Source organism: Prunus mume, linkage group LG2, assembly GCF_029339155.1.
Source record: "Prunus mume cultivar Tortuosa linkage group LG2, ASM2933915v1, whole genome shotgun sequence".
Taxonomy (NCBI): domain Eukaryota; kingdom Viridiplantae; phylum Streptophyta; class Magnoliopsida; order Rosales; family Rosaceae; genus Prunus; species Prunus mume.
The window spans coordinates 4,775,878-4,800,596 of record NC_142699.1 but is presented as its reverse complement, the minus strand read 5'-3'; the positions used below and the strand labels follow the sequence as shown (position 1 = coordinate 4,800,596).

The following is a 24,719-nucleotide window of genomic DNA, read 5'->3' as shown; positions in this document are numbered from 1 at the left end:
AATCTTATCCAATCCCGACCCATAGTCATCCAGAGTTTGTAAAGTGACGTGGATATGCCTACTTGGAACTACATGATTTTTGAATGGGAAAAATAAATTTAGAAAGAAAATTCTGAATTTTTAAATTGACATACACCAATAATCTTATTTGATTTTATTTATTTTATATAAAAAAATTGAGAAATTCCACCAGGAAAAAAAAACCTTGGCATTGGGTGATCATAAAGTTCAACTTTAAATTCCATCTCAATAATTGTCGTTTATAAAATATCAACAGAGTGAGAAATTTAAGAACAAAAAAAGCCACTTGCCACCACCACCACATTACCATGACAATCACCATCAACTTGAAATTGTGATGAACCACTCTCATATCACCACATCTCTACTACCTTGTCATGACCATAAATCGTCATCTCTATTACAACTTCATGTTTCTAAAATTGAATCATGATAACATTAAGTAATTATTAACGAGAGCTTTAACTAATATATCAATTAAGATAAAAGAACGCTTCTCTTTTTCATCAATTAAGATGAGATAAAAACGTATTCCAGTATCTCCAATACCGTTTGCATAAAAATTTAATATATTTTTTTTTAAAAAAAAGACAAGAGATAAGAGTAGAATTTGAGCTAGACAAATTCCAGGTCAAATTTGTAAACCCAAATTGGATGTGATAATGTTTTATTTTTATTTTTTACCCTCATCTTAATTAGTTAGTAAAAAAAGCAGCCATAGCTTCAATCATATATTACAATTTAAAATTTAAACTAAACATAAGAGGTTATTGCTTGATTGTTTCAGTCTGCTTCTGTTTTTACCTCAAAGAGGAGAAGAAAAAAAATCTGATCTCAGTATATCTCATATATATAAACCCAAAAAACTATATATATATATATCCTACTGATTTTATTCCATGTAATCCAGGATCCAGGTTTCTGTACACCAACCCAAAATATGAGTTTCCCTTTTTGCCCTCACTACTTCCTTAATATTCATTCTCATCCTCATAAACCCGAGCTCGCTTATTCCCCAAAACCAACCGACCCGGCCCAGAACTCGAGGCCCGATTCTCCACCACAGCCTTCAAAGCCCGTTTCAAAGCCCTAACCTCCTCCTCCCCGCCACCCCCGGCCCATTCCATCACAACCACATTCTTGGTCCGCCCCCCAACAGTCATCATCTCGGCCCGGATCGCCCTGGCCCGAACCGACCGGATCGCCTGGATCAAGTCCCGGTTCAGACCCGGCCTATCCTCGCAGCACAGCGTCGCCTTCAGAAGCCTCGCCTCGCCGTCGCAATAGCTCACCGTGGCCTCGTCCGCCTCGCCCGGAAACGGCCAGGGCTCCGATCCGGTGGTGCCGCCGCAGCACGAGCCCCCGTCCTGTCGCGCAAGGTCAGCAGCCTGCCTCCTCAGCTCCCGCACGTGCTGCACCACCTCCGCTAGCAACGACGCCTTGTCCGTCTGCACATGAAATTAAAATCACGCCGAGTACAATTACCATAATGCCCCTATATTTAAATCGAAATAACGAGAAAGGGACTATGGTTTTGGTTTTTTACCCGGGTGGTGTTGGGGAGGAGAGTGCGCAGGGTGGAGAGGTGGGTGTTGATACGCTGCCTGCGTCTCCTCTCGGCTTCCTTGTGGCTCTTGGATGCTTCTGCTGACCTGGAGGTCTCGGTCATGGAGGCTGCTGGGCTCAGGATGGAATCTGCGCCGTCCATCAGGTTGACCAACGACGGGTCGTGTGCGTAGTGATTTTGATCAGACCAGCTCAGGAAAGGAAGCATTTTTTTTTTCTCGTAATGAAAATCAAGTGTTTGAGAATAAGATGAGTTGGGTTTTGTTGGGTAGGTGTAGTTATAGGGAACTGGGGTGTACTTAGAGAGAGAGAGAGAGAGAGAGAGAGAGAGATGGGTTTGAAGAAGAAGAGGAAGTGAGAGGAAGCAAGCAGGAGTTGGAAGTGAAGTGAACAAGAAAAACAGTGAGTTATTTGACTTGGTTTTTACTTTTTAAATTATTTACCGCTGATGGGTTGATGAGATAATAAATAAATATTAAAATTTAAACAAGCGAACATGAATATAGATTATTTAGAAAAATAAAAGGAAATTAAAGAAAGAATATGGAAAACGTGAATCGAGGCAGGACTAGAAACTTGGAGAAAGGGCAAAAAGAGTGAAAGAAGGGGAAGGGTTTGGAGGGGGACCAAGGGAATATTGTCAATTTTATTATTATTTGAAAGTTCAAGCATGTTACATTGTATTATCCACCCAAAAAAATAAACATGTTATATTGTGATTAAAATAAAATCGCTTATAAGTTAACAAATAAAGGTTAACGTAGTAATACTTTTTTTGTGAGTATTTGTGCATTTGGGAGGAGATCAAATCCAAGACCTAACCAACTTTAGTTTTTTTTTTTTAAGTCAAGAAGAAGTAACTTTTGAGCTTTAGTAAAATCACTTTAAAGTTAACAAAAGTTCAACTAGTAATGGATTTGTTGTTGGTGCTCAAAACTAGATGATCAGTAGTAGGCTGAAACTTAAAGATGAGATGTGATTTGATTTGCATTCGGTAAGCACTTCCCTTTGGCCAGGCTGAGGATTATTTGCACAGAGAGAGAGAGAGAGAGAGAGAGAGAGAGATCAAGAGCAGTAGGGTAAGACCTAAAACACTGGTGTGGTGCCAGCCGAAGGCCCTCCGATGCTAAAGTTAGTCGAAGAAGAAAGGAGTTAGCTATTGATAAAGTAAGGGCATAAGTGTCAAGTAGTTGTTACCTTGTACCATGAAGGCAAGGGGCTCTATTTATAGAGGTATTTGGGTGTCCTCTTAGTGTAAACTTTTGATGTGAGACTCGTGAGAGTAGCCTAGAAGGTTGCCATATGTCCAAGCGAATATACCAGTAAGGAATCTGAGAGATTCTTACAAGATACCTTCTAGGAGGCTGAATCGGTATAGGGTGTCAAAGGCACCTGCCAAATGTCAATTGCAAACCTAAGCGACTGGGTCGGCCAGTGTGGAATTGGTCATGGGTGTCGAGGGCACCAACCAATTGTAAGGCTGGGCTAGTCAATGTGGGCTCTTGAGCCCTAGTTGATGTAGAATCAGTAAGTGGTGCCGAGGGGTGACTATCGATTGTAATGCCGGACTAGCCAGTGTGGGCTCCTGAGCCCTGCTTGGTGTCAAGTCCTTTTCACGTGTCATGAGATGAAAGGCCGATTAGATATGATACAAACATTTGTAAAACCCATTATCTAACCCACATAATCTTACAAAATTAATGTCATAATTGTGATGAAGAAAATATTTTATCTGAACGAGCAATGCATATTTGGTTTAATAGTTTTTATCTTCGTTTTTACAGTGATGTAGCTTTGTTGTAAGGAAAAAAAAAACCACTAATTTTAAACTCAAAATTTAAAAAGAGGAAACACATACATAAACACAAGATAATGAAGTTGATAGCTCTTAGCAATTAATCCAATAAAATAGGGTTGGGTGAGTGAAAAAGCGAATCAAATATCATTTTCAGAGGAAGGAAGGAAGGGGGGCAAAGCTATAATTCGTACGTAATAATGAAACTATTAACGGCGGCGGCAACAGCTTTTTTTAGGAGAATCAAAGGTGACAGCAGCGACATCATTAACCGACAACCTCTTTTGCCTTCGCCTTCGCTTTCCAGTTTCAGTTCTTGCTTTGCTTGCCCTCTGTTTCACTTTCTCCGAACCTTTTCCTCCTTTTGCTCTATCTCTCTCTTCTCTTCTCTTCTCTTCTCTTTCTTTTCTGTTTCCTCCAAGTGATGAACCTCTACACTCTCCCCATAACCCAAAAGGCACAAATGCTTGTTAATTTTGATAAGGGACTAATTAATCTTAGATTTGTTTTTATCTTTACTCTTATCCTTACAGTATGTTAGGAAGATGAGGTTATTGTACCACACATATGGTATATAACCTTCTAATGGAGGCAGGGTCCACTAATACAATTATATCTCGTCACTATTAATTACATAATACACAATGCGCGTGGTACAATAATATGGTTTCTTTAATAATTTTCTATCTTTTATTTGGGTACTAAAGTAAGGAGTCTAAATATTTAGCCTTTTTGTTTTATTTAAAATGTTTATGGACTTTTTTTTACAAGCGGTATTTGAAAATGGGTCTTTCGCATCGCAATGTGTATAAAAGTTCAAATCTAAGACTATTAATACGCAAGTCAATGTCTTTTTCAATTGGACTAGACCCAATTGGCATGGGCGTCTTTTAATTTAGGTCAAATTGCACAATTTGGATGTATCACTTTGTTATGTTACGTCTATCAATCTTAGTTCATGTGTGAAGTTTTCAAGAGTAAACTGTCATTTCAAATCATGATCTCATTTAACCCTTATTTGGTCACTACAATTTGTAAAAAGGCTTTAATAACGCTAATATATTGTTTAAGTTTTTTCCGACCAAAAAAAAAATATTGTTTAAGTTTTAACAAGATTCATTTAAAATTGAAGAAAATGTTCTTCTTTATATGTTCAACGTTGGGCAATAATTTGTCATTGGTGGCATGAATGTATTTATATATTTAAATAAGCGATATTGGGGAGGGAGATTTTCTCAAATAAATATATTATGAAGGTGTTATTGAAGTTCAAACTTGAGATCATTGATCAAGTCAATGCCTTTTACTCAACTAGCCCTCGTTGACCGTGACACAACTGTATTTGAGTACACATCCCACAATATTTTTTTCTAGATATTAAGACGATATTTCACTAAGCATTAAGAATCATTAGGGTAAGGAGGATCATCATTCCATAACATAATAAAACCATCAATAAATGTTACCAAGTTTCCCAAGCGAATGAGCAACCTCGTTACACTGTTGTTCACCCCAAAAAGCATAGTTGTGGATTTTAAAGCCATGAAATTGATTGACCCATAGCCAATTTTCCCCCAAACTAACTGTAGAGAAAAGCATGATTAAGGTCGCAAACAAAAACTTAAATACACTACACTACCAATATATCTGATCATTTTGGTCCCTAAAATTGGAGAAAAGTTCCCATGGCATGGTCTGTGTTGTCTCTCCTCTCCCTGTCATCACTTGGAAAAAAAAAACCTTTGTTTCCTTTGCCTTAGGTTTTAACTGTGACCCAATATTAGTACTTCAATCTGTCCAGAAATACATCAATTTTATAAAAAATTTAATTAAACAAAATAAAATTCAAAAAATTACCCATCTTGTGAGGACTGAGGATGCTAGGTGGACCCCACAAAGACATGAATTGAAAACGTTGAGGGAGAGAGGAAGTAAGATCAACATCCCATCTCAGTAGGGCAGCCGACCAACAAGTGCTGAGAGTTCAGATCGTGATGCAGAAGAGAGCAGAGATTGCAGTCATAATAAAATTTATTCACTATTGGCTATATGCAAATTACAACAGTTTTTATAAACATGACATCTGCCTATAGGCTCTCTGTCTCTCTCTATATATATAAATAGTGATTCCACCATATTTCAGAGCATGCCATGCCTTCTGGTTCTGGCTTCTGGCTTCTGGCTTCTGGCTTCTGCCTGGACCACACACCCTAAAATGGCTTTTGTTTGAACCCCATTATATTTGTGTAGGTCCTGCTGACAGTCCAAAACCTAGCTATAAGTTTTTTGGCTTTGCTAAGAGCTAAAAGCTAGAATGCTAGCTTGAGCCATGCCAATGAACAAAGGAAATGCAACAACTAATAACAAGAGCAATAAAGAAACCAAAAATAAAGTAGCCAAGGTAAAAAACAAACTATGCAAGTGTAGCATGTTTTTAAGGGCAAATATTGTCTTATGCATACAATATGTTAATGAGATTGATAATATAATGATATAGTTTTTTACTCAATAAAAATTACAATTTATGGTAATGTATATAAAACCACAATTTGGCAGTTAGTGTAACATTCCAAATCCCTGAAAACTGTGCTAATTTAGTTTAACTAGTTATATATTGTCACAAGAGAACACAAAACCATATTTTAAAGGTTAAAATAGTAATAATCAAAAGAATTGAACATTCATGGTTGAATGTTTTTTTAACTTTAAAAAAAGCTATTGGTTTAGTAGTATTTCTCTTCCCAATATCAGAAGAGTGTTTTTATATTTAAATTTATTTATTTATTAAACAATGTTGGAAGAGGTTTTAAGTTCGAAACCTCCTAACCATCAAAAAGGTTAAATGAGGGTAAAAGGTTAGTAGAAGACTTGTTTTGTACTATCATACTACTAAGCTCTCAAAAAGGTTAAATGAGGGTAAAAGGTTAGTAGAAGACTTGTTCTGTACTATCGTACTACTAAGCTCGTCGGCCTCTGGCTATCTGTAGTTTATCGGCACCCTAAAAATCATGCACTCCCTCAATTTGACAGTAAGTGTAATATAAGCCAAGCCTAACATTGTTGGCTTTAGTTCATTGTTTTGCTCTCCCAACCACTTGGGAGAAGAAAAATGTTTTAATTGTGTTGCAGATCAATCAAGGATGCTTAAAATGTTATGCAAGTCAAAAAGAACAAGTTCAAAGTAGAGCTTAAATCTCCTACTCAATTGTTTCATCTGATCAAATGAGGCGATAACACAAGTATGATCCAAAAAATTAGAGCGTTTGTTTTTCAGGCCATACCAGTATATCTGTCTTTTTTTTGGTTCAGGCCAAAAGGTAGAAATTTTTTTTTTCCTACAAATAAGAATTTACATAAGATATGCATAAAATTCTGCATTTCAAATTCATCACTTTGAAATTTTCCTTCTACATTCAATTGCTTAACCCAGAAGCACAAAAATAAACTGAGCACAACCCACTAGACTTTGCAACCACCCAGAAACAAAAAGGAGCAAAAAATCCACTAGCCGAGAATAATCAGGCTCACTTTGTCAGTGACCTCACAGCACAAACCTATGCATCAACTATGCAATTCTTACATCAAAAGCTAACAGCTAGCAGCATCTAACGGCAAAAACAGGTTGTTAAGTCTGAATGGTTCTGGCCCAAAATTGAAGTATCTATATGGCACACCATCATAATAGCTGCAAAGGAAGAGAAGAGAAAACTTAGCATTCTTCACAGATAATCAATACTATAACAAACAACAACAATGTAATACCTTAAGTCAGACAATGAGTCCATTTTTGTGGAATGGAGATCCTGAAGGAGCAATCAGGCCAAGATGCTGCATCACTCTTAATCTCCGAACACTCACTTCTGCCTGATCACTTGAGCCATTTCGTTTAAGTTTCTTTTGCAAACCATCTTCCCTAGGGGATTTTCTTTTTGCTTCTTCCTCTTTGGCAACTGGCATATTTGGCTCCAGATTACTTTGTGGTATAGTGACATATTGCTGTCTTCTCGGAGAAACCCTTACCTAATAGTACATTTATTGGATAATGCAAATGCATGACAATGCAATCCATGAAGATAAGCACGTACATAGACCAGCTAAAGGAACTCACAGAAAATTCAGTTCTCTGAACCTCAGTAGTCTGCAACCAAGTTTCCGTATGTGACATCAAGAATAAGCAATTTTCAGAATAAGGACCATTGAAAATCAGAACTTACTAAGCTTGAAGAATCTGTTTGGTGATTTTCCCTTGCATGATTATTGTTGGACACGCGTGTAGGAGAATAAACTGCTACACTTTCTGCTCCATAATATAAACATTTTGACCAATATAAGAATCTATTTGTGAGAAAGAGTAGAGTACTTTCCTTTCAGGTCATTTCAAACACAGTAATTTCATAAACATCAAATAGTAAATTGCTGCAATAACTGGAGCTGTAACCTTGACAGAAACAAAACTTGATCTATGACCTCTACTCACACACACAAACAGGGAGTTTTGGACATGGAATCCCATGATTTACACAAGAAGAAAGCATCATCGCCTGTTCAAATTTATTTAATATGAAGTCTTGAAAGCATTTGACAACGTTTCATAATTGTATTTTCTTTAGGCTCTTTAGAAGATGACAACTTAGCATAGGATCTGCTGTAAATTCTCAAGACATCCGTCAATTTTAATACTTAAAGCCTTTAAACTTAGAAAATAATCAAAATTCTGTTTAACTGATACATATTATGCAATACATTTTTACAGGGATTTTGAGTTGGCTAACCTTTAGACTTGGACCCTTGCTTCTTTGATCTACTGGATTTTAAGCAAGAAACATCCTGTAGACATATTTAAATGATATAGGAGAAACCATCAACTGCAAGAAAATGTTTTCAATCCTATGCAAGAGCAATTATCAAGGAAAGAAAAGTTACCTGCTCCAGAGCTTTTATAAGTATTTCCCGATAACAACCATTGTTCTGCTTGAGTATCTGAAAGTTCAACAATCAATAGGCATAAAACTATTATAATCTGGTGGAAATTATTGGTCAAATACATCGGCGGAATTTAAGGAGATTCTAGAATGCATTCAACACATACTATGTCAAATTCAGAATGATATTTCTGAGGGTTCACATACAAGCTGCAAGAAAACACGCTCAAAAGTTATACATAACAAGAATACAGATGAAGACAAAACCTGACCAAGGACAAAAAGAATTACTATTTATAGCTTCCATAGAGCCGAACAAGAACCTTCCCTGCTGATCTTTTACTTGGCTTGTTGTTCACATTCACAGTATTGTCATCAACAACCTACCAAATAAACAAGAAGATAACAATGTGGATCCTTGACCATGACTAAGTGAACATCAAATAGAATCTGGTGATATCAGCAAATGAAATTAAAAAGCTTGATTACTGAATGCCACAACAACCAGCAAATACAGCATCTCAAATACCTGTGCAGGCCACCATGAGCCTCCATTGATCTTCACCCATATCAGATCCGCCACCTTAACTTCCCCTCCCAATTGATTAGCAGCAACATCCTCTTCATCTTTCACATCAATACGATCTTTCCCGGTTGAAAGGCGTTTGCTTTTCATTGTCTGCCATTGCAGTTGTTAATTGACAAAGGAAAAAAAAAAAGGACAAAAACCAAAAACTTCAAAGTAATTTCTTGCCCTGCAAACCTCTACAGATAACAAAATTTTACAAATGGAACACACATCTCGGTTTCATACAATTATGCACAAACAATTGTCACATGTACTTTGCTTTTTCTTTTCTTTTTTTTCTTTTAATGAAACTCATGACAATGCAACCCATGAAGATAAGCATGTACATGGACCAGCTAAAGGAACTCACAGAAAATTCAGTTCTCTGAGCCTCAGTAGTCTGCAACCAAGTTTCCGTATGTGACATCAAGAATAAGCAAACAGAATAAGGACCATTGAAAATCAGAACTTACTAAGCTTGACGAATCTGTTTGGTGATTTTCCCCTGCATGATTGCGATTGGACATGCGTGTAGGAGAATAAACCGCTACACTTTCTGCTCCATAATATAAACATTTTGACCAATATAAGAATCTTTTTGTGAGAAAGAGTAGGGTACTTTCCTTTCAGATCATTCCTAACACAGTAATTTCATAAACATCAAATAGTAAATTGCGACAATAACTTGAGCTGTAACCTCGACAGAAACAAAACTTGAGCTATGACACACACACACACAAACAGGGAATTTTGGACATGGAATTCCATGATTTACACAAGAAGAAAGCACCATCTGCCTGTTCGAAAGAACCAGTATAGATGTACTCTAACCGTGTTCTCTGTATCCTTCTCAAATTTATTTAATATGAAGTCTTGAAAGCATTTGACCTTACCCTTTCATAATTGTATTTACTTTAGGCTCTTTAGAAGATGACAACTTAGCATAGGATCTGCTATAAATTCTCAAGACATCCGTCAATTTTAATACTTAAAGCATTTAAACTTAGATAATAATCAAAATTCTGTTTAACTGATACATACTATGCGATACATTTTTTCAGGGATTTTGAGTTGGCTAACCTTTAGACTTGGACCCTTGCTTCTTTGATCTACTGGATTTTAAGCAAGAAACATCCTGTATACATATTTAAATGATATAGGAGAAATCATCAACTGCAAGCGAATGTTTTCAATCCTATGCAAGAGCAATTATCAAGGAAAGAATAGTTACCTGCTCCAGAGCTTTTAGAAGTATTTCCCTATAACAACCATTGTTCTGCTTGAGTATCTGAAAGTTCGACAATCAATAGGCATAAAACTATTATAATCTGGTGGAAATTAGTGGTCAAATACATCGGCGGAATTTAAGGAGATTCTAGAATGCATTCAAAACATACTATGTCAAATTCAGAATGATATTTCAGAGGGTCCACATACAAGCTGCAAGAAAACACGCTCAAAAGTTATATATAACAGGAATACAGATGAAGACAAAACACCTGACCAAGGAAAAAAAGAATAATTACTATTCATAGCTTCCATAGAGCCGAACAAGAACCTTCCTTGCTGATCTTTTACTTGGCTTGTTGTTAACATTCACAGTATTGTCATCAACAACCTACCAAATAAACAAGAAGATAACGATGTGGATCTTTGACCATGACTAAGTGAAAATCAAATAGAATCTGGTGGTATCAGCAAATGAAATTAAATAGCTTGACTACTGAATGCCACAACAACCAGCAAATACAGCATTTCAAATACCTGTGCAGGCCACCATGAGCCTCCATTGATCTTCACCCATATCAGATCTGCCACCTTAACTTCGCCTCCCAATTGATTAGCAGCAACATCCTCTTCATCTTTCACATCAATACGATCTTTCCCAGTTGAAAGGTGTTTGCTTTTCATTGTCTGCCATTGCAGTTGTTAAATAAAAATGACAAAAACAAAAGACAAAAACAAAAACTTCAAAGTAATATCTTGCCCTGCAAACCTCTACAGATAACAAAATTTTACAAATGGAACACGTATCTCGGTATCATACAATTATGCACGAACAATTGTCACATGTACTTTGCTTCTTTTCTTTTCTTTTTCTTTTAATGAAACTCAAGTCAACTAAGCCACTCATATTGATTTGATCATACTATGGTATAGCCTTTTTTATGTTGCCCATCTACTTTTGGGTTATTGTTAGACAATTGATAAAAATTACAGCATACAGAAAGGGATAAACAGTATACAGAAACATACAAGTATATTGGAGAGGTGACCTTAAAAATGTTGAGACATGAACCAGTGTGTGGACACGCTACTAATTCTGAACCAACCCAATACGTTCACCAATTTAACCACCTAAGGAAGTGGAGTATGGGCAAGCCCAATTTACCAATCGTGTGTGGGGTTTTATCTCAAAAGGCATATGTGCTAAACATTGTAGATTGTTTCTATCTAATGGGACTAATCCCCATTCTCACTCATGGCTTGCACCGAGCCATGTAACCCCAAAGACAAAATTACAGAAAGGGGGAGTAAGGCAGTCCCAAGCTGGACCAAGTAGCATGACAATGAAGTATCTAAGAGGGACATAGTATGACACGAGACAGAAGACTCTTGCATTATGGAACTGCTATGGTCGTTCACATAATAACTATAAATCTTGAGTCTTTGACGTAAGCATTGTGGAATAATCTATAAATCTTGAGTCTTTGACGTAAGCATTGTGGAATAATCTAAGATTTTCTCCAAGGTTAGAGACCTTTAGACCTGCATCCAGGGGCTGCAAAAGTTCATCATGCTTTGCTTCCCAAGTTAACATGTTAGTAACAAGATTTTGTCCATTTAGTAACATATTAGTTAATTAAACGTGTATTTAAATGTGATGGAGTTAGAAAGAAAGTTTGGATGGTGGTATATAATTACCATATCGGCCTTAATTTGAAATTTTTTATTACACTGATCAAAAGTAATAAGGATGTACTTTGCATTTAAATATAATGGTGACAGATGATCTTCATACTAAAGATTCTGTCGAGACAACCATGCATAGATTACTTTGCTAAAATGTAAGTAGTTTGTATGAACGTTTCAACCTCATTTCAAAGCTTAGAACTTGATCTCACCGTCTTGTTCTTTCCTTAACAATTTGCGGGAATAACCATTATCAGATTATCTTGCTAAAATATAAGTATTTTTCTACGAACATTTTTACATCCCATTGTCAAATTTGACCCTCGTTTTCAAAGCTTAAAGCTTTGATGTCTTTTCTTGCTTTTGTTCTTTCCTACATTTTCTCAGCAACCAAACAGAACAACTATATGACAAAACTAGTACTGTTTAAGAGACAACAAAGTATAAACAGCCAAAACAGAACATTCAAACAAAAGCGGATTTGGGTTCTTACAGTTTCACCAGAGACGGCACAGCAAGAGATTGAGATTGAGAAAGATAGCGGCGTTCTGTGTGCGCGAAGGATGAACAGGAAATAGAAGGTTTGAGCGGGCGGAGAAGTGTCTTGGAAGTTGGAACGACAAAGCCAATCAACTTTATTGGGTTCCTTTCTGTCAGGCTGTATACGTTTGGTTTCTATTTTTTTCAAATGTCGAAAATTAGAGGTAATTGAAGGAGAAGAAATTACGTGCAACGAAAATAACGCTGTTTTTCTATTCTTATCCAATCAAGTTTCGTCATGCTGAATTTTCATCATGTATGGCAGAATATGATTGGTTGGAAATAGCAATATAATGTTATTTCCACGATATACAAGTTTTCTTATTAAAGCATGTTTAGTTATTGAGAATTTAAGAAGTCATGAATTAAAAATATGAGAATTAAGAGATTGGAATTGGATCAACTACTATCCTAGTTCATCTGATTGTTGATTTCGAAGGTCAATATTGATTTTAATGTGCAACCCACAAATTTTTTTATCTTTTTTATGTTAGTAAACTCATGAAAAATTATGAATTGAAATAATTCCAATACACATGTTTGTAAACATTGTTCGAATCTATCAAAAAGTGTTTGATCACAAATTCACAACGGTTATATTTTTGAGACTAGGTGGTAAATTATTTTGTTTTTTTATCTTGTGGGTTGGTTGTTATTGCCGCTAGCCTTGTAAATTGCCCGACCTAGTTCTCATCCAAGCTTTTATTTCAATTCAACCCGAATTGGATGGGCCCAAAAATAGCACAAAAACTGGTACTCAATATCCATATGGTTTGGGCTTGAGTTTCGGCCAAGCTTTCCAAGTTTTCTTTTATGGTGCTACCCTAAACTTCAAGCTAGTGATTTTTGGTCCAAATAAGCTTCAAGCTAGTTTAGGGTTCCATAAAAAATAAAAGAATTGAGCTTCAAGCTAGTTTACAGTGACTCTGTTTGACCCAAAAAAGAAGAAGAAAGAATGAGTGTGTTTTTAAAAAGTACATGACATGCAAACATGGTTTATATTTACAATGGTTATGCCAAAAGAATTGAGCTTCAAGCTAGTTTACAATGACTCTGTTTGACCCAAAAAAGAAGAAGAAAGAATGAGTGTGTTTTTAAAAAGTACATGACATGCAAACATGGTTTATATTTACAACGGTTATGCCAGGGGTGTCAACTATTTAATACAAACTGATATGTCACATAACATGACAATCCATATCAAATTATAAGTCATTCATTTTAGTTTGGTCGTCGTTTTTATGTATTTTAACTTTATTTGATTAAGTAAACCAAACCGTAGCATCATCCTAGCCGCAACATTGTCACCGATGTAGTACTAGATCTGCCATTGTCAAACGTCCATAGAGTCGATATGAATATTTTTTCTTTGCTGGTTCCCCACGTCCTGGGAATCCCAAGTTGATTTGAGGGCGTACAACATTGCAATGTGATGGAGAATTTGATAGAGGAAAAATCAAATTACCTCTTCCAAACTCGGTCGTGACGGAGGATTTGGGTCAAAATACCTCACTCTTTCTTTGATCTAGTTCTCATAAGCGATGATATACAAAGTTTAATAGCCACAGTACTATTGGCCCCCGGAAAAAAGGACTTTAATAGCCGCAATGATGAGATGTGAAATTCCAGATCAAGTCCATCCAAGGTGGATCCAGCTAAACCCTAATATGGGCCATAACCCTCCCTCACTTACCCTTTGCTAATTGCATACATAGGGTCTAAAGGCCCACACATTTCTTTATATATATAAAAAAAATAAAAAATAAAACACACATAATAGAAATGAAGCTTGTCCACCTATAAAAAACAGAAAAATTAATCAAAGAAAGAATACAAATTTATAAATAAACTCAATCCTAGACATATATTTATAAAAAAACTCAAACACTATTTAAACATAGAAACACACCCAAAATCAACCCCAAAATCAACAATTGTATATTTTTTGGGTGTGTTTATAAATGGGTTTTGAGTGTGTGTAATGATGAGTTTTGGGTGTGTTTATAAAGTGTTTTGGGTGTTGGATTTTTTTATAATTTCAACTTCCATTTTAGGGTGTTCTAGTAAAACTCCCAAGAAAGAATATAGAAAGCCAAACCTTTCCACAGGAAGATTCTCCCTTTTCTGGATCTCCATAGTTGGGCCGCCAAGGAGTGGAAGACGTCAATTCATCAAAGCAAATTCATTGTTTGTTAGAACTTTTTGCTTCTTTTTCAAGGTTTTTTACACCACACAGAAAAAATCCTAGACGATCAAGTATACTCTTCTATGTTCTTTATTAGATTCGTACTTTTTGTCTATTTAGTTTCCTAGCTCATACAAACTTCTTGTGACGGAAATAACATTTTTTGCTATTTCCAACCAATAACACAATGACACGTGAAATTGCATGAAAGTCTCTCTCTTTCCAGTTTGATGTTTATTAAGTTTGCATGGATCTCTGTGCGTTATTTCTCTTTATTCAAGCAATGGCTATTTTATAGGCCAGAAGATACAAGAAGAACTGAACTAAGGAGAAGAAAGAGAAACATTTGATGGGTTGAACTCAACTTCATAAAGAATGAAAAACAAATCAACTTTGTTAAACATCATTATTGTGATGTTATGCAGAGGTGGAGACTGGCGTTCCTGGTGGTGGTGGGATAACTTGGCAGAGACAGTAATAATAAAATTGAACAAAATTGAAAAGGTAATGCGACACATGACATGGTTGGTATGTAAGTTGGTATCCGTAGTATTACTTATATTTACAAAAAAAATAATGCTAGACGTAAAACATTTTCATACTATTTTTTTATACCATATTATGTGACATTGATATGATAATCCAATGTCACCTTCCACATGATTTATTTTAGACTTTTCAGTTTTATTGTGTAAGATTTGGTTTTTAGGTAACTATCCATGTCACCTTTTACACGAATAAAATAGGCATTTCATGTGATTTGGACAAATAGGTGACGTTATTTGGAGCATCAAAATAGGAAGTTCGTGTGGTTTTACCTCACGGGAGTGTTATTTGTGGGCACCCTTAGATATTTGACAATACAAGTGATTGACATTATTGGTTTCTCCTTTCTGCGCTACTATTGTCATTGACGACCCATTTGAACCGTTGGTGGTGGTCGTCTTCAATCACGTTGGTGAGAAAAGGGATGATACGGGAGGAGTGAGAAAGAGGCATTTATTTATTTATTTTTTGAAAGAAAACCCACAATTGTATTCATGAAGTAAACACAAAGATCATCAACTACAAGGGTAAGAACAAATACAAATACTCACAAATGGGTAATACAAATATGAAAGCATAGTAATCATATAAGGTTAATTAGGATACATGCCACATAAGGCCAAAGAAATTTCTGCATAAAAGTAGCACACCTGAACGAACCTAACATGGATCAGATCGCCCAAATATGCCAATACAACAACTTTTGAACTCTCATAAGTACAAAATATAAGTGGAGACTAGATTACAATCAAACACCGAACTCATGAGGAGTTGATGCAATTATTACAAATCAAGAAAACTATAAATACACAACAAGAAAATAAAAGCTGCTTAGCCACCTCGTCTATATCCAAAATCTACAAAGGAAGACAAACAAAATGAAAGAGCATCCAATCGATTTAGCCAACACGACTAAACAACAAAGCCATCCAAAGCTGGGGAGGAGAGGGAAAATGAGGGGAGGGGCGGGCAAGAAGCGAGGGGAGATAGAAGAAGGGCGGAGGAGGAGAAGAGAGAAGAGGGAAGCGGAGGGCATATTTTTAGATATCTATTAATTTGTTCACTAAATTAAAAATTATAATAAATATGAGCTGATGTGGTAGATGACATGGATTATTATTTTAGTTGCCACATAAGGGTTCAGAATTATTATGTCAACTGCCACATACGTTGGTATTATAAAGTGGTATAAAAAAGTGGCATGTCTAAGCATTTTACTTACACAAGCGATATGTACACAATAACTTTTCCAAAGTATGACGGAATAGAGAGAGATTCCAAAGTGCCAATGAGGTCATACCATAATGAAAAAGTATGTTTGGCCTAAAATGAGTGGTCTCAAATTCAAAACCTAGACGTCAATGTGTGAGTATGTCCCCTCCCCTTCCTACCTTTGACAAAAGAAGAAGTGAGATTCCAAAGGTTGAGTTGTCACTGTCCCGCGAAGCATTATCCAAGAGTAGATGCTTGGGAATAACACAACTTATTGGCTCTTTTAAGATAAGAGGACCATATGCCTGCATAGCTTGTTGGAGCAGATTATCCAAAATCAAATTAAATTACCCTCAACTGTGAAAACGAATTTCATGTAAAGACAAGGACATTATCAAAACTAATAACTAATTATATATGGGAAAAAAAAATACTTTGATATCAGCACAGCAATTGGGTGTCTCAGTTCCAGTTCTGCGATCATTTGGTGCCAATGAGTAGGACCTGTAATCTTTGCATGCACCTATTTTTTCTTGGTTCACAAAATTGATCAACTTCTCCTCACAAAGTGAACAAATTTGATGCCAGTTAATCATCCATCCTAATTTACTTCATCCCATTCGTGTATGCCTCAGCGATGAAGAATTTGCAAAAGGATCACATTCACCTTTAAATGCGAAAAGGACCATTCACACACAAAAAAAAGTACAATGCTTTCCTACTTGAATGGAAATGGACATTGAAATTTTTTCTAAAGCATGTGGTCCCTTTGTAAAAGTACAGGCATTTGTAGGGTATACCACTAATCCAGAACCAAATCTTATCATGTTGTCAAAGTTTGTGTTTTTGCAGTGGTCTGCTTCCTAAAATCGCAGCAATTGCTCTGAGAAGTATCACAAGGAAATTTGTTAGTACCAAACCAACAAAATACTGCCAGTCTAGGAAAGGCAGATTAACATCAATTCTATTCTAAATTTCTAACAAATTTTTCCCCGAAGGGAATACCAAGAAAGATTACGTATCGACCGGAAAAACTTAGGCTCCATATGGACGGAAGGATTCCTTAGACTAGTACAAGAATGGATTTCAAATGATTCCTTAATTACATGTGATACTACATCTAGTTATTCCAAATGAACTTAATCTAATGTGGTTATTCTTTGTTAGCAAATTTTGCCTTATTTTCAAATCCAAATCCCTTCTTTTATATCCCTCCATCCAAACGGAGCCTTTCGGAACCAAGTAAGAAGTAACAGCCATACAACAATGCTACATATTGCTATAAATTCAGTATACTACTCAGCAGCTGCATCAAAAACATGTGCAGCCTGCTGACACTCATTTATAACAGGGGATGCTGTAACTGCTATGATGCAGCAGGTGCAACTGTACAAGTAATGATATGAAGCTTGGAGTGCAAGATTGTTTTAGAAGTTCACCAACACAGCAAATATGGATATGAATAAACAATCAGTCGGCCGGTTATCCATTAGTTAGGATTGCTATCTGAAGCCCTTCCTGCCAAGGCATCAGAAACCGAATTTGCTTGACGTGTAATCCAACGCCAAACACACGACCTGAATCTACTCACTTCCCGGATTCTCTATCGTCAAAATAGGATAGATGCTAGCTCCACTTGCCTTTTGAGATATTTCCCTTCACACTTTGAATTAGCTCCTTAGAGTTGGATTATTCGATAATTGACATCTTTGCCACCTACATAATAGCACCCCTTGAGCGCTATAGCAATGCCAATCCCAGCTGCAAACCTGTTCTGTTCTTCTCACGAAAGGCACAATGAGATGGCAATAGCGGAGAAGGACACGTTTGCAGCTGGGATGGATTCTCAGGCAAAATACATTCTTATGTGTTTAGTCAGCTTTTTCATGGTTTCTAAATTCAACACTTGTATTTTCTTGATTATAATTATATTTTTGGTCTATTTAGTTTCCCAGGTTTGTATGGCTCTCTCTCTCTCTATGCGTTATTTCTCTTTCTACAATCAATGGATATATTTTACAGGCCAAAAGATACAGGAAAAACTAAGCTGAGGATAAGAAACAGAAACATGTGATACATACTTGACAGAGATAATAATAACAAAATTTAAGAAAATTAAAAAGGTGATGTGGCAATTCATGTTGGTGTGACAGAAAGAATAAAGAGAAATTCCAAAGCTTGAATCGTCAGACTGTCCATAAAGCAAGCATTATCCAAGAGTCTTGGGAATAACACAATTTATTGGCTCTCCTAAGATAAGAGGATCATATGCCTGCCTGCAAACGTTGTTGGAAATTTCCCTCATCCGTGAAAACGAATTTCATGTTTTTGTTTTTTTCCATTTGGGAGGGAGGACAAAAGGCGTTTTTTTTAATTTTTTGAAATAAATAAAGAAAGAGAAACTTCGTTAATTTGTAACCAGAACAACTGGAAAGAAAAAAAGGGGCGTGCGGTCCCTGAGGTTGTCTCATCAAAACCTTGTCAAAAAAAGCCCCAAAGCAGGAAAAACCCGTGAAGGAAAAAGCTTACCACACGACCCTATGTTTGTTGTTTGTTTGTTTGTTTTTTTTAAAGTCCCTCATGTCAAAATGTCCGCAAAAATCCTTAAACCAAAAGACAATGACATGATCCAAACTCAAAGATAATTATACATATATAAAAATAATAATAATAATAATTCGTATGAGTACAGCAGTTGGGCATCTAAGTTCCAGTTCTGCAATAATTTGGTGCCAAGGAATAGGACCTGTAAATTTGCATGCACCTGCAAAATTGATCAACTTCTCCTCATAAAGTCAATCAAATTTGATGCCAATTAACCATCCATCCTAATTCACTTCATCCCATTTGCGCACGCCTCAGCAATGAAGACTATGCAAAAGGATCACTTTCACCTTTAAATGCGAAAAGGACAATCCACACACCAAAGTACAATGTTTTCCTGCGTTAAGTGGAAATGGAAATTCTCTCTATGCACGTGGTCCCTTGTAAAAGTACAGGCATTTGTAGGGTATATCATTAATCCAAAACCAAATCTATCATGTTGTACAGCTCTCTCTCTCTTTCTTTTTTCTTTTTTTCTTTTTTGCAGTAGTCTGTTTCCTAAAATCGCAGCAATTGCTCTGAGAAGTTACAATGAAATCAGTTTGACCCAGAACAAAAACAATGACAATGATGTATCCAACAAAATACTCGGTCTAAGGAAAGGCAGACTAACAGCAATTCCATTCTAAATTTCTTTAAATTCTTCCCCAAAGAACGTTTATGTATCTACACAAATCACTGGAAAAACTTGCAGCCTTAAAGGTAGTATTCACCCTTTATAGTTAGGGGTTGCGGGTTAAGCCTATTAGACGTTAAAAGTCGAACTGCACTTACAATGACCGCACAGAATACTCCCATACATTATTTCTATCCAGTATACTTCATCATCTACATCAAAAACAGCTGCTGACACTCATTTATAACAGGGGATGCTGTAACTGCTGTGATGCAGCATCTGCAACTATAGAAGTAATGACATGAAGTTTCGAGTGCACAATTCTTCTGGAGTTTCACCGACACAGAAAATATGCATATGAAGAAACAATTAGTTAGGCTCCTTAGAATCAGTTCCGAGTGCTATCTGAAGCCTGAATGCAAGGTAATGAGTTTATATCTAAGCAGTACTTAAACTTCATGGAGTCTCTACCGTCTGCTCTATAGCCTCGGTTAATTTAATTTTAGTCTTCTTGTTTGTCTGTCAACCTCTGCATTCTTTTACAAATTGAACAGCACACAGTAACTACCATAGCAAATGAACAATCACAAATTTTTTCTTCATTACGATATCATAGAACTCGAGTGTTAAAAAAAGAAAAAAGATTTCAGTTCAGTTCTGTTTATCTACACCAAAGATGATTCAGCTAATCAGCTACCTTGACAGACATGCACCCACAGAATTTACATGTGCATGCATCCAGTATAAAGAGACAACAAAAGGCTCCATAGAATGGTTGAAAAAGCTTAATGGCATCACATTACTGATTACAAATCAACTACAAAATCTACAAACGCAGTCAGTTCAATAACTTCAGAAGACAACAACATCTACAAAGCAACAATTACATTCTACCCCAAGATCAACAACAACAAAAAGTAAAGACTGTAAAGAGAGTACCTTCTGCGTTTTCCAAACCGAGCAGCTTCAGAAAACCAACCTAAAAATTACAAAGAGTCATCTGCCTTAAACCACCAAATCAAATAACCTTCCTGGGCCGTCCCCTCTTCTTCTGATTAGTCCCCAAATCCGGGTTCCCATCCGAAACATCCATCACTCCACCCGAATTGGCCACGGGGACCGCCGTGGCAGCCACCGGAGTTTTACTCTGAGGCGTCGTCGAAAAGACAGGTGGCATCCAATTGGGAAAGGCGGCTGCGGCCGCTGCCGGGGCCGCCTTACCCTTCCCGCCATTGGCGTGCGTCCCGCCCACAAATCCCATCGGAAAAAAGGCCCAACAGCAGTAGTAGGCCTCCTGGCCTTGCACCAATGGCGGCAAATTCGGCACAACCACCGCCTCAAACCCGCGCTTACAATTCTGACACCTCAAACAGCAATTCTCGTAAACCCTAGGGTACTCGTACAGCACATAGCAGTACGGGCACGTCGTCCAGAAAGTCGACAATCTCGACCTCTGCTGCTGATGATGCTCACCGTCGTTTGTCAAATCGGCGTCGTTTCGGCTCCGATTGACGCGCCGTACAGGCAATTTGTTCGAATTCGGCGCGCTGAGATCGACTCGGCTGAACGGGCCCAACTCGTTGTCGTAAATCGGCTTCCGAGTCGGGTCGGACAAAACGGCCCATGCATCGGCGACAAGCTTGAACGCGTGCTCGGCATAAGCGTACTTGTTCTTGTCCGGGTGGAGGAGCAACGCCAGCCGTCGATATGACCTCTTGATGAGATCCTGATCTTCGGATCGGCGATCGACCTGGAGAACGGCGTACCAGTCGTGGTGGTTGTTTACGCGCTTGTCGGCGGCCAAGAGCACGTCGGCGACGGCCAAGATCTGATCTGAACCTTCCAATAGCGGCTCGGTCTCTTGCGCCAGAATTGCGAAGTCGCGGCAGCTGCTCAGATCTCGGCTGTGTAGAAGCTTCTCGGCGATTCCGAGCAAGCGCTCGGCTTCTACTCTGTTTGGATCCATGGATTTGGATGGCCGATGGTGTTTGCTGTTCTGGTTTTCTGGGAAAACAAAAAATGTCGAAATCCAAAATGGAAATGGAAATGGTAATTGAAATCGAAAAGTTCCTCTTTCACTCAGTCTCTTTTTTTTCCTTCGAGGATATTTATTGGGGCTTGATTTTGCTTTTAATTGCAGAGTGCTTCAGAGGTGATCTTATTTTTGGTCGGGGTTGTTTTGGTCATTTTAATGAGCATCCCCTGATCATCGCCTTGACCCTTCGCACGGTGTTCAAATCGGAATCGGAAATTTGGAAATGGTAATGGCGCAAAACCAAGTGCCCAAGCGTGCCAAGAGATTTCATTGGGAAATTTTTTGAAAAATCCTCTCATATATATATATATATATATTTTATCAAATCTCACATACCTCTTTTTTCACTCCACCAATATTATCGAAAAGGAAAATTACTGTAGTAATAGTCCTTGAAGTTATAGTAAATTTACATTTTGATCCTCGAATATTGACACCACCAATTCATATACTTCCCACCATCTTCCTTCAAAGTCATTGCAATCCCCAACAAATTAAACCCTAATTCCTCTTTTGAGTTCCAATTGTGATTTTGGTTTCAATAATAAGAAGCGACCCAACCCAATGGCAAGCCATCATTCCCTCTCCTTACTTGTATAATGATTTTGTTAGAGTCAACATAGAAGATTTTGAGCCATCTAATACGTGGTTTGGACGTGATCATTGCGATAAAGGACAAAAATTAGCAATTTGTGTTAGAAATCCTTTACATACTTCCATCTCTTCTGAAAAGCAAAATTCCTTTGGACTCAAATCACAGCTTATAAATCCCAACCAATAAGAATTTGCCATGTATCACATTGTTTGATATTTAAGAAGTCAACTGGAGACGTATTATTAATGAAGAGTTTCATACACTAGAAAGATAATAATGAAGTGTTTCAGGCTGTTCCATCCACAACAAACTATATAGATCAAGTTTTTTTTGTAACCTTTTCATTATTAATGTGGAGGCATTGTTGATTTCATATGGTCGCATGACCACTCATTCTTTATGATCAAATAGTAACTTGTTTACACAATCTTATGTTTTCTTCATGTAGCACTTGCTTACATCCGATTTGAAAAAGGAGGTGAGGGGGGCCCGAGACCAAACTTGTCCCTTGGTGGCTCCGCTCTTGATTATGGTGATGATTTTGTTGATTACTGTGAAAATGCATGCAAGACAAGGAAAATAGAAACTTAATATCTTCAAAAACAAGTTAGGCTCCATTCAGATTGAGAGGTTCCAAATCAATGAATTCAGATGATGTGTGATTTCACTAGTAAAAAATGTATAGAAAAGTTTATATAGATCCAAATTCTTATTGAGGAGTTGAGTTTAATTATAGGATTTGGTGACTTTGATCAAAGTCCTTTGACTTTTGTGTCACATAAAATTACATTCATTTTTAAATATTTTTTGATGTAATCTTTTTATTATTTTATTTTGAAAATCATTTTTTGTTCCAATGTTGCCCTTTATGACTTGAATTGGGTAATAATCATTTATGTCACATTGCCTATTGCCTATTGCATAGGTGTGTGTATATATATATATATTTTTTCATATTTTCGACAATGTGTAATAGCATTTTATGTACCTTTTTTTTTTTTATAGGTAACATACAATTTTTTTTTTTGGTCTATTTTTGGTAGTCTTCTAATTTATGTTCCTAACTCATAGGTAACATGATTTATGACTAAGTATTTTTCGTTGCTAATAATAACACTATTTACCTGTATGTCAGGTACATAATTTAATGTGGGTGCTTGTCTGATCGATTGGTATAATATGTGAGTCTTTACTTTTTATTGATTAAAACATTGCAAGGCAATGGAAACTCCGCACGTCGCTAACTGTTTTCGGGGTAGGCCAATTCCGAATAGCTTGCACCTTATCTTCATCCACATAAATGTCATATGCACTAACAACATATCATAGAAAAAGCAACTTATTGGTGAGGGAAGTGCACTTTTTCAAGTTAACATATAACTTGTTATCCTGTAAAACTTGTAAAACCTTCCGTGAATGTACCATACATCATGACAAAGCAATGAGTTTTACTCGTGATGTTGTTCTCTTCGAAACGACGGATCATGGACCCAGCTCTGGACTCGAGGCGCAAACCTACATTTTTTCAGCTTTGCCTTCATGCGAGCAACGCTTCTGCTCTTCCTTGATCGCTTTGGCCATCATTTCTACATCACATAGGAAGATGAAGGATAGCTTAATAGAGTTAACATTTAGTTAAGGGGAGACGACAAATGCCAGAAGGATAAGAAGAAGACATGAAGGGTACATACAAAATGAGCACATGAGAATTGAACTTGGTGTGGGCTATGGCCCTGCCATTAAGGGACCATTGTGGTCTCAGGCCCCCACTCCATTTTTTCCAATTTTATATATATACTATATATGATATATGATATTGTAATATATTAGATTAGTCTCAGGATATTTATCCTAAAATAACAATATATTAGGTTCTCATTGTCTACAAATTAACCATAAAACTTCTTGATCTCTCATCTACTTGTTCCCCTTAAATTTTGTAGGTTAGTTTATGATATTTGCATTAAAAACTCCTAAAGTTACAACATTTCTTTATTTTTATCTTTTGTTTAACTTAAGCTTTGTGAATTTTTTATTTCCGTTCTTTTTTCATGTATGAGTTGGGAACCTTAGTGTTGGAATTTATGAAACTTTTTTGTATTCTTCTTTATGTTGAAATATAAATTATTAAGTTCAGTCTTTAATAATATTGACGAATTTAAAATATGAAATTCATGTTTCTAAAAACGTAATGAGTTTTAGTTGGAATATAAACTATTAAGTTCAGTCTTTAATAATATTGACGAATTTAAAATATAAAATTCATGTTTCTAAAAAGCAATGAGTTTTACTCATGATGTTGTTCTCTTATGAATGCTCCTTTTAATGTAAAATCTTAACTCCGCAACTGTAGCCTGTGGGAGTGCCCTGAGCAAAGTAAGAAGTGTCGCATGGTGAGTTCAATCAAGTGAGACGACAGCGCATCACCTGTATCAAGGACCATCCTCCTCCACATAAAAGCATAATTTTTTATATAGTTTTTTGAAGATACTAAACTTAGATATGGACAAAACCATTCACAAAAGTAAGATGCCACATTTTTTACTGTCACGTTACAAAATCAAAGGTGGAGATCAATTGATTGAAAATTAGATTTTTTTT

General features: G+C 36.7%; 3 protein-coding genes across 5 annotated transcripts; all 3 read right to left on the bottom strand.

The window, feature by feature from the left end:
• Positions 1-872: 872 nt before the first annotated feature.
• Positions 873-2,071, bottom strand: LOC148919467 (transcription factor bHLH30-like). Its single transcript, XM_089046454.1, has 2 exons — positions 1,568-2,071; positions 873-1,469 (listed from the first exon to the last, which is right to left on the bottom strand). The coding sequence occupies exons 1-2, from the start codon at positions 1,793-1,795 to the stop codon at positions 993-995; spliced, it is 705 nt and encodes a 234-aa protein (XP_088902580.1). The 5' UTR covers positions 1,796-2,071; the 3' UTR covers positions 873-992.
• Positions 2,072-6,752: 4,681 nt separating this feature from the next.
• On the bottom strand, positions 6,753-12,471 carry LOC103319536 (uncharacterized). Of its 3 annotated transcripts, XM_089047598.1 has the most exons (17): positions 12,279-12,471; positions 10,637-10,786; positions 10,399-10,490; positions 10,270-10,312; positions 10,104-10,160; positions 9,953-10,007; positions 9,346-9,428; positions 9,243-9,272; positions 8,834-8,983; positions 8,596-8,687; positions 8,472-8,514; positions 8,306-8,362; positions 8,155-8,209; positions 7,597-7,679; positions 7,491-7,520; positions 7,145-7,402; positions 6,753-7,067 (listed from the first exon to the last, which is right to left on the bottom strand). In XM_089047598.1, the coding sequence occupies exons 2-16, from the start codon at positions 10,781-10,783 to the stop codon at positions 7,151-7,153; spliced, it is 1,269 nt and encodes a 422-aa protein (XP_088903724.1). In that variant the 5' UTR covers positions 10,784-10,786; positions 12,279-12,471; the 3' UTR covers positions 6,753-7,067; positions 7,145-7,150. The 3 variants fall into 3 exon arrangements, with proteins under 3 accessions (XP_088903724.1, XP_088903725.1, XP_008219308.3); XM_089047599.1 differs by lacking the exon at positions 7,491-7,520 and having other exon boundaries at positions 12,279-12,470; XM_008221086.3 differs by lacking the exon at positions 9,243-9,272 and having other exon boundaries at positions 12,279-12,467.
• Positions 12,472-20,260: 7,789 nt separating this feature from the next.
• LOC103319504 (Chaperone DnaJ-domain superfamily protein) lies at positions 20,261-21,789 on the bottom strand. The gene has a single exon (XM_089045583.1). The coding sequence runs from the start codon at positions 21,452-21,454 to the stop codon at positions 20,507-20,509; it is 948 nt and encodes a 315-aa protein (XP_088901709.1). The 5' UTR covers positions 21,455-21,789; the 3' UTR covers positions 20,261-20,506.
• Between the last annotated feature and the right edge of the window lie 2,930 nt (positions 21,790-24,719).

Excerpts from the sequence above, each read along its gene's own strand:
- LOC148919467 (XM_089046454.1), bottom strand. The coding sequence starts at position 1,795 with ATGCTTCCTTTCCTGAGCTGGTCTGATCAAAATCACTACGCACACGAC. Across the intron at positions 1,470-1,567 it reads TCCTCCCCAACACCACCCGG|ACGGACAAGGCGTCGTTGCT; the intron begins GTAAAAAACCAA and ends TTTCATGTGCAG.
- LOC103319536 (XM_089047598.1), bottom strand. The coding sequence starts at position 10,783 with ATGAAAAGCAAACACCTTTCAACTGGGAAAGATCGTATTGATGTGAAA. Across the intron at positions 10,161-10,269 it reads ATCATTCTGAATTTGACATA|ATACTCAAGCAGAACAATGG; the intron begins GTATGTTTTGAA and ends TCGAACTTTCAG. Across the intron at positions 8,210-8,305 it reads TTATAAAAGCTCTGGAGCAG|GATGTTTCTTGCTTAAAATC; the intron begins GTAACTTTTCTT and ends ATATGTCTACAG.
- LOC103319504 (XM_089045583.1), bottom strand. The coding sequence starts at position 21,454 with ATGGATCCAAACAGAGTAGAAGCCGAGCGCTTGCTCGGAATCGCCGAG.